The sequence below is a fragment of the Oncorhynchus nerka genome, linkage group LG24, assembly GCF_034236695.1.
Source record: "Oncorhynchus nerka isolate Pitt River linkage group LG24, Oner_Uvic_2.0, whole genome shotgun sequence".
Lineage (NCBI taxonomy): Eukaryota > Metazoa > Chordata > Actinopteri > Salmoniformes > Salmonidae > Oncorhynchus > Oncorhynchus nerka.
The window spans coordinates 39,398,601-39,413,131 of NC_088419.1; the positions used below are offsets into that span (position 1 = coordinate 39,398,601).

At 42.1% G+C, this 14,531-nt stretch overlaps 2 protein-coding genes across 2 annotated transcripts in view; one reads left to right on the forward strand and one right to left on the reverse strand.

Moving 5' to 3' along the window:
• Window positions 1-54: 54 nt before the first annotated feature.
• Window positions 55-6,082, reverse strand: LOC115107966 (heat shock protein HSP 90-alpha 1-like). Its single transcript, XM_029631792.2, has 11 exons — window positions 5,814-6,082; window positions 3,742-3,891; window positions 3,168-3,534; window positions 2,867-3,000; window positions 2,378-2,686; window positions 2,087-2,252; window positions 1,774-1,964; window positions 1,526-1,676; window positions 1,138-1,406; window positions 708-1,041; window positions 55-455 (listed from the first exon to the last, which is right to left on the reverse strand). The coding sequence occupies exons 2-11, from the start codon at window positions 3,889-3,891 to the stop codon at window positions 346-348; spliced, it is 2,181 nt and encodes a 726-aa protein (XP_029487652.1). The 5' UTR covers window positions 5,814-6,082; the 3' UTR covers window positions 55-345.
• Window positions 6,083-7,406: 1,324 nt separating this feature from the next.
• The window catches only part of LOC115107969 (WD repeat-containing protein 20-like), a 28,017-nt gene continuing 20,892 nt past the window's right edge, over window positions 7,407-14,531 (forward strand). The window contains exon 1 of the mRNA XM_029631799.2: window positions 7,407-7,711. Within this exon, the coding sequence (XP_029487659.1) occupies window positions 7,463-7,711 (249 nt within the window). The 5' untranslated portion in view covers window positions 7,407-7,462. The remainder of the gene's footprint in view (window positions 7,712-14,531) is intronic.

Below are 14,531 nucleotides of genomic sequence, written 5' to 3' on the forward strand. Positions count from 1 at the left end.
TAAACATGCCATCACAATAATCCAGACTATTTGATAAAGAGAAAACATGTCAAATATGTTTCAAAATATTTTTTTATTATAAACCTTGTCGTTTTTCATAGAAAATAACTTACAGAAATAGATAAAGACACAAGTCAAATCCTTGTTGACTTTTACAGTTGAATAGGGTTGAAAGCAGTAGATATACTATATAATTATGGTATTCATGAATTATGATGAATTAATTACAACACTTTCCCCACGACTCAACAGTCATGAAAATGTAAAGTCTATTTGGGACACAATGAAGTAACTTAAAAAATTAAATGTTAAAAAGGGAAAAAATGATGTACTTCTGATATATCTTTAGTCAACTTCCTCCATTCTTGATGTGTCATCATCTCCCTCCAAGACAGGCATGTCATCCTCACTGGGCTGGAGGATTTCCTCCACAGCTGAGTCATCGCCATCGATGCCTGTAGAGGGGAAGAAATAGCCGACATTAGAAAAACATATTCATATTCATCGTGTACAATCTGCTATTCAGACAGCCAAAGTATGGGAAAAAACAAAAGCCTTATTCCTAACCATTGTACTACCATGATAGTCCTGTAAGTTACTTGGTGTTTGCAGACCTGTACTGTAAATTGCTCTAGGAGGAGCCTTTAAACCCCATCAACCAAGAGAAGAGTTGAGGGCAAATAATGCATTAAGGCAAAGCAACTCACCCAGGCCAAGCTTAATCATTCTGTAAATGCGGTTTGCATGGGTCTGAGGGTCGTCCAGCGTGAACCCAGATGACAATAGAGCAGTCTCGAACAGCAAGATGACCAAGTCCTTTACGGCTTTGTCGTTCTTGTCAGCCTCAGCTTTCTCTCTCAAAGTCTCGACAATAGGGTGGGTTGGGTTGATCTCCAGATGCTTCTTGGCTGTCATATAGCCCATGGTGGAGTTGTCTCTGAGAGCTTGAGATTTCATGATTCTCTCCATGTTGGCCGTCCAGCCGTATGTACTGGTGACGATGCAGCAGGGGGAGGAGACCAGGCGGTTGGAAACTGAAACCTGTAGACATATTGACAGTTGTGTATGAAGTGGTATGTTATTAAAAGGCGTAGACACATTGCAGAGGGATTGGGTTCAAGTGAGTTGTGCTTGTACCTTCTCAATCTTCTTGTCCAGGATGTCCTTCATGGTCTTGCAGAGGTTCTCGAATTTAGTGTTCAGCTCCTCCTGCTTCTTCTTCTCATCCTCATCCTCAGGCAGCTCCAGACCCTCCTTGGTCACAGAGACCAGGTTCTTGCCATCATACTCCTTCAGCTGCTGGACACAGTACTCATCAATGGGTTCAATCATGTAGATTACTTCCAAGCCGGCCTTGCGGAGGCGCTCTACAAAGGAAGAGTTGGCGACCTGTTCCTTGGTCTCACCTAGAAGAGAATACACAGTTATTAACAGTTAGATTACCCTGGTTTAAATTATGTATTTTTATGTCACATGGATTTAACAAAGGAGGAATAATGGAGAGTGAAAATAGATAGCAGCTCACCAGTTATGTAGTAGATGTGTTTCTGGGTGTCCTTCATGCGAGAAACATACTCCTTCAGGGAGACCATTTCGTCAGCGTTGGAGTTGGAGGTGTAGTAGCGCAGCATGTCTGACAGCTTCTTGCGGTTCTGAGCGTCTTCATGGATTCCCAGCTAATGGAAAGATGGAAAATGTTCAAGCTGAAGGTCCCTCAAAAAGAGAAGGAGAAGTTCTGGTTGAATAGTTTCAGGAACTTGGAAAATCCATTACCTTGATGTTCTTGGAGAACTGCTCATAGAACTTCTTGTAGTTGTCCTTGTCTTCTGAGAGCTCAACGAAAAGATCCATACACTTTTTGACCAGGTTCTTGCGGATCACCTTGAGGATCTTGCTCTGCTGCAGCATCTCTCTGGATATGTTCAGGGGGAGATCCTCAGAGTCCACCACACCCTTAATGAAGTCTGGAGATAAGAGAATGGCAACTGGTCAGACATCTTACTTACAGCTTTACTCAATGTCATGCTTGAGTGTGGTGCTGAAGAGGTATCCATGAAAGGCTAAAGGTTCAAGGTACAGTACTTACTGAGATACTCTGGCATCAGCTCGTCACAGTTGTCCATGATGAACACCCTGCGCACGTACAGCTTGATGTTGTTCTTCTTCTTCTTGTTCTCAAAGAGGTCGAAGGAAGCCCTCCTGGGCACAAAAAGCAGAGCGCGGAACTCCAGCTGGCCCTCCACTGAGAAGTGCTGTGGGAATAATGAGATAAACGTTGACTCATACAGTCATACTAATATATTAATTCATAGGTTGGATCAAGACAAACCCATAAGGCTTGAGTTTTGATTTTCAGTTTGCCATCATAGGGACTCACCTTGATAGCCAGGTGGTCCTCCCAGTCGTTGGTCAGACTCTTGTAGAACTCTCCGTACTCCTCATTGGTGATGTCATCAGGGTTACGGGTCCAGATAGGCTTGGTCTTATTCAGCTCCTCTGCGTCAATGTACTTCTCCTTGACCTTCTTCTTCCTCTTGTTCTTGGAATCCTTGGTGTCCTCATCCTCATCAGAACCGACATCTTCGATCTTGGGCTTGTCTTGGTCCTCAGCTGCAGAATCTTTATCAGCCTCCTCATCCTTTTCTCCCTCCTCAAGGTCCACCTCTTTCTCTCTAGACTTCTCCACCTGGACGAAAATGTTTGTTATTAAAAAGTTGTAGGATTTGTCCAGTATGGGGAGCAATGTTTGGATCCACTTTTTTTAACAGGTTACTTTCCTAGTTCATACAGCAGATTTCCGTCAATCTCCGCAATATGTTGTTACATTGTTACAACCAAAGAAATATAAAGTTCTATTTGAACTTACAAAGAGTGTGATGGGATAGCCAATGAACTGAGAGTGCTTCTTCACAACCTCCTTGACGCGCTTCTCCTCACAGTATTCAAACTGGTCCTCCTTCATGTGCAGTATCACTCTGGTGCCACGGCCAATGGACTCACCTTCAGATCAGAAAAATCAGACTTAGTCATTGGATCTAAGCTTACTTCCTTTTGAATGACATTGTTGAAAAATAAGATTCAACTGATCCAGGATGTAGGTTGATGGTGTTGTATTGGAGAAAAGTAATTGCAGCAGCATATTAATCAATACTGTTGAAGATGCTTACCAGTGTCAACTTTGACAGTGAAAGAGCCACCAGCTGCAGACTCCCAGATGTACTGCTCATCATCATTGTGCTTGGTGATGACAGTCACCCTCTCAGCCACCAGGTAGGCAGAGTAGAAACCCACACCGAACTGCCCGATCATGGAGATGTCAGCTCCAGCCTGCAGGGCCTCCATGAAGGCCTTGGTGCCAGACTTTGCAATGGTTCCCAGGTTGTTGATCAGGTCGGCCTTGGTCATGCCGATGCCGGTGTCAACCAGGGTCAGGGTACGAGTGCGCAGGTCAGGGGTGACCTCGATCTTCAGCTCCTTGCAAGAATCCAATTTGGTTGGGTCTGTCAAGCTCTCGTATCTGATCTTGTCCAAAGCCTGTCAGATCATGGCAAAAAGAGGTCACAAGGGTAAAAGAAAAGTGTCATGGTTGATACCTTGAGCGAATTTAACAAAGTGTTTAGCAGGTTAACTCTGGGATATAGCTTGTTTTACTATATTGGCTCAGAGAGCAGTGTATAAGTGGCTGCTTATTAAGGTAAAATGTTACATTGGTCAATTCAGCATTATGATTAATCTACTCACATCTGAAGAGTTGGAGATGAGCTCCCTAAGGAAGATCTCTTTGTTGGAATAGAAGGTGTTGATGATCAGAGACATCAGCTGGGCGATCTCAGCCTGGAAGGCAAAGGTCTCCACTTCCTCGTCCATGGTGTGGCCGGCTTTCTCTGGCATCTGGAAGGAGAAACAAAATAGCAGAGTTTGTACTTCAGACTGATGGAGACTTTGATGCCTCAACACTTAGATTTGAATTGTTCTTCAATTATCCTAACAATGGATGAATATTGTATTAATAAGGCTATTCAGAAGACATGTTTTTGAAAAGCACATAAGGCTTTTTTCTGCATTTAGCAATAAGACTTGCTTCAGCTAAATAAAAAAATAATACAACTTATAGTAGCTTGCAAATGATCATTGTCTGAAATGTGGACTTTTATATTTTACAGCTTTTAAAGCCAGAAACACCTGCTTTTTTGTATACAGCCTCTAGTCTAGTCAGACCACATGACAATGAGGCAATAAGGGATTGAAGTATTGAGGAATAGAGGCACCTGTTACAGCCCTCCGTCAGAGGCTCCTATTGCACAGGCCACATCTGTCAATCAAGGCCTCTGCCATTTGAAAAACTATCGTAGTTTCCAGACCTTTTCACACCCCCTTGCCAACAGCTGCAGTCATGCCATGTGATACCCTTTCTTTGAAATGGAGTATTAAGATGAAGCAAGACTTGGCTTGAATAGAGTAATGTAGAGTTGTATTAATAGAGCTTCTTCACACTACACTACTTAAATGACACAAACTAGGTCCAGGAGATATACTTGTCTAGTGTAAAGAGACGGATCTATATTAAAATCTCTCTTTTTAAGAGATTTCTCCCACGCTACCTCTGCAGGTAGTGTGCAAGACATCTACACAACATATCCTCTTCTGAGTTGTACAGTGTAAAGACAATGGCTCTCCCACACCACATATCCCTGCAAAAATGACCTTAACACCAGTAGAGAGCATTTTTGCTCTGTTAGCCAAATAGAAAATGAAAGGCTTTTAAAATATCTGCACATTTGTGAATCATTGCATGAATAAAGTGTGCAATATGTACACTGTGCAATATGGTTTAGATGAGAAGTGCCTGTATAGTTTGAATTGCTACCCTTATTTTGTTTGTCTATATACTATGGTTTTTACGGTATGTTAATTAATAGCTGCAGTCACACTTTAAGCAAGAATGTGGATTTGGCCACACCACATCCAAGGCTAGTGTAAACAGAACATTTGCAAATCTGGTGTTGAAGAGAGATAGATCTCACTAGACATATTTTACTAATGTAAATCCACCCATAGGGTGTCTTCAACATTGCATTTTTCTCTCAAGTATAGGGTTTTATATGTTATTAACTTTCAGCAAAAATATTAGTTGCTCTTAAAAGTTATGATTGTTTAACAGCACTGATATACTGAGAAGTATTCATCAAATGCCATTAACACTCTTTCCCATGAAAGATACCTTTTCCTAAAGTAGCTGCTTATCAATAAAAAACATCAAAGGCATTTTTCCAGTTCAATGAATGAATAAATGAATCCTTCCTGGTCCTTGGCTTCAAATTCACTACATGAACCAGTAGAATTCTGGTCTGAGACACTTTCAGGTCTGATAAATGCATTATTTAATAACTTGGTATAGATAACTTGATTGTAATAATTATTTGTGCTGACTGCCAGGCCTCTCTTCTTTCTCTTCAACTGCCATGTCCCTTGCTCCTTCTAACCAGGGTCATATTCCATGCCATGTGCTCCTCTCTTGCCATGCACCCACAAAAGGGTTTTTACCAGATCCAGGGTAACTGTCTATCAAAGTCTCCTCACTGATTTAATGCCATTTCAGATTAATACAGTGCAATTCATCCCCATGATATATTATTCAATTTAGAGTACCAATATATACTGTAGGCTGCTTACTTCCTGATGGTGTTTCACCTTTATAATATCAATGCATAATGTATTTCCAGAATATTGTCTATTGATCTTCCTTGTGCCCCTGAATTGCAAGTAGCTACATATTTGGTTTACCTTTCTCCCTGATACCCTCTCTCTCTTACCTTGAATAGATAAGAATGAGCTCCTGTGCTTCACTTCTCGTTTGCTGATCGCTGTAGATTGAATCTCTGAGCGTCACTTCTGTTCCTCTGCAGATTAATGTAGTCTTTAAATCTCTGTATTTCACTGCTCCTAAATCCTCTATGGCTTCAGGTGAATGTCTTCTCACTTTCTGTATCTGAGTACCCCTGGGCCATTCTTTTTATACAAGGGGCAGCTTTCTCGAAGCCCCCATTCAGAAGCTTCCAGAAGGAATGCCCAGTCCCACTACAGTACAGGCTAAGAGAGAAATGACCAGTAGGGTGGGGGTGACAGTGAAAGCTGTGAGGGGTCCGCGCCATAAACCACATGTGTCCTTATAGGGCAGCAGTCATAAGGGGTGCCTGCCACTCGGGGGCCTGAGGCGTCATGATAGTGTGTCAGGCCTGGCCCACTAGGCCCCACCATACACCCCTATGGCGTGTCAGCAATGTCACAGCTGTGCGCAGCCTTTCAAACCACCTGCTCCCATTGAACCATCCGAACAGACAGACGCAGGGCAGAAGGACTCTGGAAAGATAACAGGCTGGCCACAAGTATTTTTGTGTTCAAGTAATGGTTCAGTTCTAGGCCACAGAAACTGTGCTGACAAATTGGATAAAGAGTTTACTTCTACATTCTTTAATCCCGCCAACCAATAAAACACTTGTAGGCCTATAGAAACACACTCTTTTGTGTGGTTTTATCCCAATCAGAAGGCATGTTTTGTGTCCTAATGGTGACACTACTGCTCATTTAGTTATAATGATGATATTAACATGACTTGCAATATGTTGATTTTGTGTGAGGAGTTTAACATGAGTAGGCTAACACATATACAATACACATCTTGATTATAAACAAGAAATTAGAAAATCTTTCATGTCAAATCATAGAAAATACCAGAATTCTCAGGCATGGGTATACTGCACAGTGCTTGACCGCAGACTGACCAGACGATGGCACTATTAGCAACAGACGAGTTATTAAAACATATCTAGTTGTTTCGAGAAGTTACTGTATCTCCCCTAGTGGATGTAAACATCGAGAGGAGACAGAATAATTAGATTTAGACTATGGTCACACTACAGAGAACATCTGGACAGAACAAATAATGAACAAGAAGGAATACATTGAATTGCTTGCAACTATGATGATTGGACTGGATGACTAGAGTTTGCAATTTCAATGTCATACATTTATGTAACTAATCAATCAAATATTCATCACATATTCATATTCACAACATTAATATAAATGTCGGGGGATTGTATTCAAATTGAAAGAATACTTTTTTTCTTTACGACATTCTCGAGCGTGTTCAGGAGGATATTATATTCCAAAGGTCCACCATGATTCAAGGACCCACAGACCGCATTCTCCACAATAAGAAATTACTCATCCATGCAATTCCACAAGAGCATTTAAACTAGATTAAACTATGAAATGTATTTTTGTCGAGGGTTTAGAAGTGAATTTCGTCTTATCAAATACCTCACTGCTTTCGCTAAACTAGAGCGTCACTTCTAACGTTCATTGATGCTTTTAGCGCATGGGTTCTAGAATCAATTGCCGAGCGCATGCTCTGTGGGTAAGATCCGGGTTTTGGACAGGATGAACGCCAATTTCCAAGATGGCGGCGGAGGGAGGAGGGAAGGAGATGAACGAAATTAAAACTCAATTCACCACTCGGGAAGGTGTCTATAAACTCCTCACTCACTCCGAATATAGCCGCCCTAACAGGGTGCCTTTCAATTCACAGGGCTCGAATCCGGTGAAAGTCTCCTTCGTGAACGTCAACGACCAGTCCGGCAACGGCGACAGAATCTGTTTCAATGTGGGCCGGGAACTGTATTTTTATATCTACAAAGGCGTAAGAAAGGTACATAGCACTCAGGTGACAATGCCTGTATTATCAAGAAGTGAATGTGTGTGTTCAGACGCATAGTAATTTGCTGCCCAGTATGGTATTTTCACTGACGTGCGCAGATAGCCAGACTAGGCCACTTAGCTATGGTGGCTAGCTAGCTAGCATCGCCACAGTTTGTTTTGCCCGCACCTTGTGGAGATATGCTGGTTTACATGTCACCCACCTACTTAGCTATCTAGCTGGCCAGTTCAATTCAAGCGAAGGGCCCTCCTTCTGTTATGATGGACTGTTTACGCATAGGCATGAGATTACTATTGTGTGATGCCTATTTGCTCTATATGAATATGTACGATTTAACCTTGGAGTGTGGGCAAAGGCTCGTGCCCGTCTTCAGTTCTGACATGTTGATTGACATCTGCAGTTTCAGAGAATGTTAAATAAGACACGTTTCCTCGTTGACATAGTGTATTTTGACGTTAGTGATAATTAACTGGTTGTGTTTTTAGTGCTCTTGTTTAATTGATTCTGCACAGGTTCTTTGCAATCATAGAATAGTTGACCATTGCATAGCAAGCTAGTTATGTGTGATATGCTGCTGGTACTTCAAGGCCCCAAAGCCAGCGCTGTACAGTATTGTGCATGTGTGTTAGGTTGGAAGTAAAATGTGTTTGTTGATGATTCGGGATGATGATGTCATGCAAGTGATCTGTCTGGTTCTGACAGTGGTGGTGATGCAACATTTGGGGATGTCACTGCATCGAGCTGTAGGCTTGTCTACGGTATCTAGTGACGATGATGGTGATCACATGTCTGATCCACACATTTCTAAACATGTTCAAATCATAAAACAAGTTAAACTTAGACCATTATCAGACACCAGTAAATAATCATTTGGCTGCTAGGGGCTTTCTAGTGTTATGATTAGGAAGATGTTTTACCACTTCCATTACTTACTGTGTTGGCCTAGTTGGTTTTAAAGGTCCATTGCAGCTGTTTTTATCACAATATCAAATCATTTCTGGCTAACGATTAATTATCTTACTGTGATGGTTTTCAATTAAAATTGTCAAAAAGAAACATGTAGCTTTTTGATAAGCTATTTCGCATGCAAGAATTTTGCACGAGTAGTCTTCAGTGAGGTACCTAATTGGAGGAGCTTAATGGGAGGGATATGTAACTAGGAAAAAGGAAACCACACACTGCTCTTGATAGTATCACCGATCTTTAATAAGCTTACGTATCGGCCACACGGCCTTCGTCAGGGCTTTTGGGATTTTTTGAAAGTTGCACCATTATGTGGACCTGGCCCCACCCACATCCGTTCTACACATCGAAGGGGGTTGGAGGCAAAGGAAAAATAAATAAGTGCTACCAAATATAACAATATGCATTTCATAAATATTACAAAAGTGTATGAATAAGGCGTATTAAACACGTCTGTAAAATCTCAATGAGGCAAGTTTTCATTAGTCATAGGGTACATCATACGAAAAACGTCAGAATAATCTACAAGAGACACATATTTCATGTTCAAATTCACAACATAACATACATAGGCATTTCATCATTAAGTCCTTTAGGAAATAATGTCTGGAGGGTGAAAATCCCAAAACATTCTCTTTTACTCAGAGTATTATTAATATCTCCTCCCCTGTCTGATATGTAACTAGAAAATGAGCTGTTATTGGGAACTCTTTGTTATTGGTCTATTAGCTTTAACGAGGCAGAACAAAACAATAATAAATTCCTCCTCCCTCGAGCGTCCCATTGGTTCCTGCATGAACGCCCCCCTTTCGAGCACGGCATCTTCATGCTTGTGTGACACTAATGGTATTCTGTATTTTCCCTGATTGTCCTTGCTACTAAAAATGTGGCTTAAAAGGAAAATAAAAGTATCTGCTGTGTACCAGAGTCTTCCTAGCTAGCAAAGTGTCTGTCCTTTGCTCCAGCCTGTTGAACACCTGCCCCTTGCCGTCATTAACAGAACTGCAGGAAAGCAGTGCCTGACAGGTGGGGCAAAGGACACTGTCTCCCATTGTCCTAGCTAGCTTCTTCTGTGGGGTTTATTGGCTGTTGGCATCCAACGTTATAGTACATTACCGCCACCTACTGTACTGGATGTACCCCCCAAGTATTATTCCAACCTCTTAGTGTGCAAATATACACTGAACAAAAATATAAATGCATTATGTAAAGTGTTGGTTTCATGAGATTAAATAAAAGATAACAGAATTTACTGGCCCAACGCTCTAACCACTAGGCTACCTGCCGCCCCATGGAGAAGCTGATTAAACGGCCTGATCCATTACACAGGTGTACATTATTCTGGGGACAATAAAGACCACTCTAAAATGTGCTGTTTTGTCAAGTTTTGAGGGAGTGTGAAAATTACATGCTGACTGCAGGAATGTCCACCAGAGCTGTTGCCAGATGATTGAATGTTCATTTCATTACCATAAGCCGCCTCCAACGTTGTTTTAGAGAATTTGGCAGTACGTCCAACCGGCCTTACCACTGCAGACCATGTGTATGGCTTCGTGTGGGAAAGTGGTTTGCTGATGTCAACATTGTGATCAAAGTGCCCCATGGTGGCAGTGGGATTATGGTATGGGCAGACAGAAACTACGGACAACGAACACAATTGCCTCAGAGATCCTGAGGCCCATTGTCGTGCCATTCCACCGCCATTACCTCATGTTTAATCCCCATATAGCAAGGATTTCTACACAATTCCTGAAAGCTGAAAATGTCCCAGTTCTTCCATGGCTTCCATACGCAAATGTGTCACCCACTGAGCATGTTTGGTATGCTCTGGATCGACGTGTAAGCCAGCGTGTTCCAGTTCCCGCCAATATCCAGCAAGTTCGCACAGCCATTGAAGATGAGTGGGACAACATTCTACAGGCCACAATCAATAGCCTGACCAACTCGATGCAAATGAGGTGTTTTATGCAGCATGAAGCAGATACTGACTGGTTTTCTGATCCATGCCTCTACTTAATTTTTTTTTTTTTAAGGTATCTGTGACCAACAAATGCATATTCCTATTCCCAGTTATGTGAAATCCATAGATAAGGGCCTAATGAATTTTCTACATTTGTAAAAACTATGAAATAACACATGGAATCATGTAGTAACCAAAAAACTGTTAAACTAATTAAAATATGTTATTTTAGATTCTTCAAAGTAGCCACCCTTTGCCTTTGACCGCTTTGTACACTCTTGCCGTTCTCTCAACCAACTTCACCTGGAACTTCCCAAATATGTTGAGCACTTGTTGGCTGCTTTTTCTTCACTCTGCAGTCCAACTCATCCCAAACCCTCTCAATTAGGTTGATGTCAGGTGATTGTGGAGGCCAGGTCATCTGATGCATCACTACATCACTCTCCTTCTTGGTCAAGGAGGTGTGGTGGGTATTTCTTTTTAAATTAACTAGGCAAGTCCGTTAACAATTTCTTATTTCCGATGACGGCCTAGGAACAGTGGGTTAACTGCCTTGTTCAGAGGCAGAACGACAGATTGTTACCTCGTCAACTCAGGGATTTGATCTGGCAACCTTTAGGTTACTGACCCACCGCTCTAACCACTAGGCTACCTGCCACCCCTCATATTCCTTTTGAATAACAGAATGCTGTGGTAGCCATGCTGGTTAAGTGTGCCTTGAATTCTAAATAAATCGCAGACAGTGTCACCAGCAAAGCACCATCACACCTCCGCCATTCTTCACGTTGGGAACCACACATGCTGAGATCATCCATTCACCTACTCTGCGTCTCACAAAGACACTGCGGTTGGAATCGAAAATCTCACATTTGGACTCATCAGACCAAAGGACAGGTTTCCATTGGTCTTATGTCCATCGCTTGTGTTTCTTGGCCCAAGCAAGTCTCTTCTTATTATTGGTGTCCTTTTAGTAGTGGTTTCTTTATAGCAATTGCACCATGAAGGCCTAATTTCACGCAGTCTCCTCTGAACAGTTGATGTAGAGATGTCTGTTACTTGAACTCTGAAGCATTTATTTGGGCTGCAATTTCTGAGTCTGGGAACTCTAATGAACTTATCCTCTGCAGCAGATGGGTCTTCCTTTCCTGTGGCTGTCCTCATGAGCGCTTGATGGCTTTTGGACATTTTATTTTGATTTATTTAACTAGGCAAGTCAGTTAAGATCAAATTCTTATTTACAATGACGGCCTACCAAATGGCAAAAGGCCTTCTGCGGGGCTGGGATTAAAAATAAATAAAATATAGGACAAAACGCATCACGACATAAGGAGAGACCTAAGACGACAACATAGCATGTCAGCAACACATGACAACTGCATGGTAGTAACACAACATGGCAGCTCACAACATGTTAGCAGTACAAAACAGGGTAAAAACATTGTTGGGCACAGACAACAGCACAAAGAGCAAGAAGGTAGAGACAATACATCACGCAAAGCAGCCACAACTGTCAGTAAGTGTACATGATTGAGTCTTTGAATTAAGAGATTGAGATAAACTGTCCAGTTTGAGTGTTTGTTGCAGCTAGCTGCAGGTAACTGAAAAGCCGAGCGACCCAGGGATGTGTGTGCTTTGGGGACCTTTAACAGAATGTGACTGGCAGAACGGGTGTTGTATGTGGAGGATTAGGGCTGCAGTAGATATCTCAGATAGGGGGGAGTGAGGCCTAAGAGGGTTTCATAAATAAGCAACAACCAGTGGCAGGGCTCTACGCTGAGATTTTTGACGAGGAGCACATGTGCACCTCAGTTGAAACATGTAGGAGCACATGAAAAAATCTTCTGAAGAGGCTATCCCTTTTAATTTATTTTTGTTGCACTAAATGTTATCCAAGTACTGTAGGGGCACTGGCGCTTCCAAATAAAAATGTCAGGTAGCACAGCAAAATATTTAGGAGCCAATGTGACCAAAATGGTAGCACCATAGAGCCCTGAGTAGGTCTTGCGACGGGTATACAGAGATGACTAGTTTACAGAAGAGTATAGGCTTTTGCGAATGCTTTTGAATACATTTTCAAAGTTGTTGAAATTTTCCTCATTGACTGACCTTGACGTCTTAAAGTAATGATGGACTGTCATTTCTCTTTGCTTATTTGAGCTGTTCTTGCAATAATATGGACTTGGTGTTCGCCCTATTTGGTATATCTTCGGTATGCCACATCTACCTTGTCACAGAACAAATTATTGGCTCAAATTCAGTAAGAAAGAGATTCCACAAATTCACTTAACAAGGCACACCTGTTAACTGAAATGGATTCCAGGGGACTACATCATGAAGCTGGTTGAGAGAATGCCGTGAGTGTACAAAGCTCTCATCAAGGTAAAGGGTGGCTACTTTAAAGAATCTCAAATATAACATTTTGATTCAACAGTTTTTTTTGTCTGGTTACTACATGATTCCGTATGTGTTATTTCATAGTTTTGATGTCTTCACTATTATTCTACAATGAGGACAAGGAGATATATCAAAACTTGACTGGTACTGTAAGTATTCAGACTCTTTGCTATGAGACTCGAAGTTGAACTCAGGTGCATCCTGTTTCCATTGATGATCCTTGAGATGTTTCAACAACGTGATTGGAGTCCACCTGTGGTAAATTCAATTGATTGGACATGATTTTGAAAAGCACACACCTGTCTATATAAGGTCCCACAGTTGACAGTGCATGTCAGAGCAAAAACCAAGCCATGAGGTCGAAGGAATTGTCCATAGAGAGCCAAGACAGGATTGTGTGAGGTCACTGAACTTGGGAAGGGTACGAAAAATTTGCTGTACCATTGAACGTCCACAAGAACACAGTGGCCGCCATCATTCTTAAATGGAAGAAGTTTGGAATGACTAACTCTTCCTAGAGCTGGCCGCCAGGCCAAACTGAGCAATCGGGGGAGAAGGGCCTTGGTCAGGGAGGTAACCAAGAACCGGATGGTCACTCTTGACAGAACTCCAGAGTTCCTCTGTGGAGATGGGAAAACCTTCCTGAAGGACAAACATCTCTGCAGCACTCCACCAATCAAGCCTGTTTGGTATAGTGGCCAGATGGAAGCCACTCTTCAGTAAAAGGCACATGACCGCCAGCTTGGAGTTTGCCAAAAGGCACCTAAAGGACTCTCAGACCGTGAGAAACAAGATTCTCTGGTCTGATGAAACCAAGATTAAACTCTTTGGCCTGAATGCCAAGCGTCACGTCTGGAAGAAACCTGGCACCATCCCTACGGTGAAGCATGGTGGTTGCAGCATCATTCTGTGTGGAGGTTTTTCAGCTGTAGGGACTGGGAGACTAGTCAGGATCGAGGGAAAGATGAACTGAGCAAAGTACAGAGATCCTTGAAGAAAACCTGCTCCAGAGCACTCAGGACATCAGACTGGGGCGAAGGTTCACCTTCCAACAGGACAACGTTCCCACACAGCCAATACAACGCAGGACTGGCTTCGGGACAAGTCTCTGAATGTCCTTGAGTGGTCCAGCCAGAGACCGGAAATCTCTGGAGAGAACTGAAAATAGCTGTGCAGCAACGCTCCCCATTCAACCGGACAGAGCTTGAGTGAATCTGCAGAGAAGAATGGGAGATACTCCCATACATGTGTTCCAAGCATGTAGCTTCATATCCAAGAATAATCAAGGCTGTAATCACTGCCAAAGGTGTTTCAACAAAGTACAGAGTAAAGGTTCTGAATACGTATGTAAATGTGATCAGTTTAAAAAATATATATATATAAATTAGCAACACATTTTTTTTGCCTGCTTTTGCTTTGTCATTATGGGGTATTGTGTGTGTAAATTGGAGGGGGAAAACTGTCATCAATTTTAGAATAAGGCTGTAACCTTAG

Excerpts from the sequence above, each read along its gene's own strand:
- LOC115107966 (XM_029631792.2), bottom strand. The coding sequence starts at position 3,891 with ATGCCAGAGAAAGCCGGCCACACCATGGACGAGGAAGTGGAGACCTTT. Across the intron at positions 3,001-3,167 it reads CACTGTCAAAGTTGACACTG|GTGAGTCCATTGGCCGTGGC; the intron begins GTAAGCATCTTC and ends TCTGATCTGAAG. Across the intron at positions 2,687-2,866 it reads GCTATCCCATCACACTCTTT|GTGGAGAAGTCTAGAGAGAA; the intron begins GTAAGTTCAAAT and ends ATTTTCGTCCAG.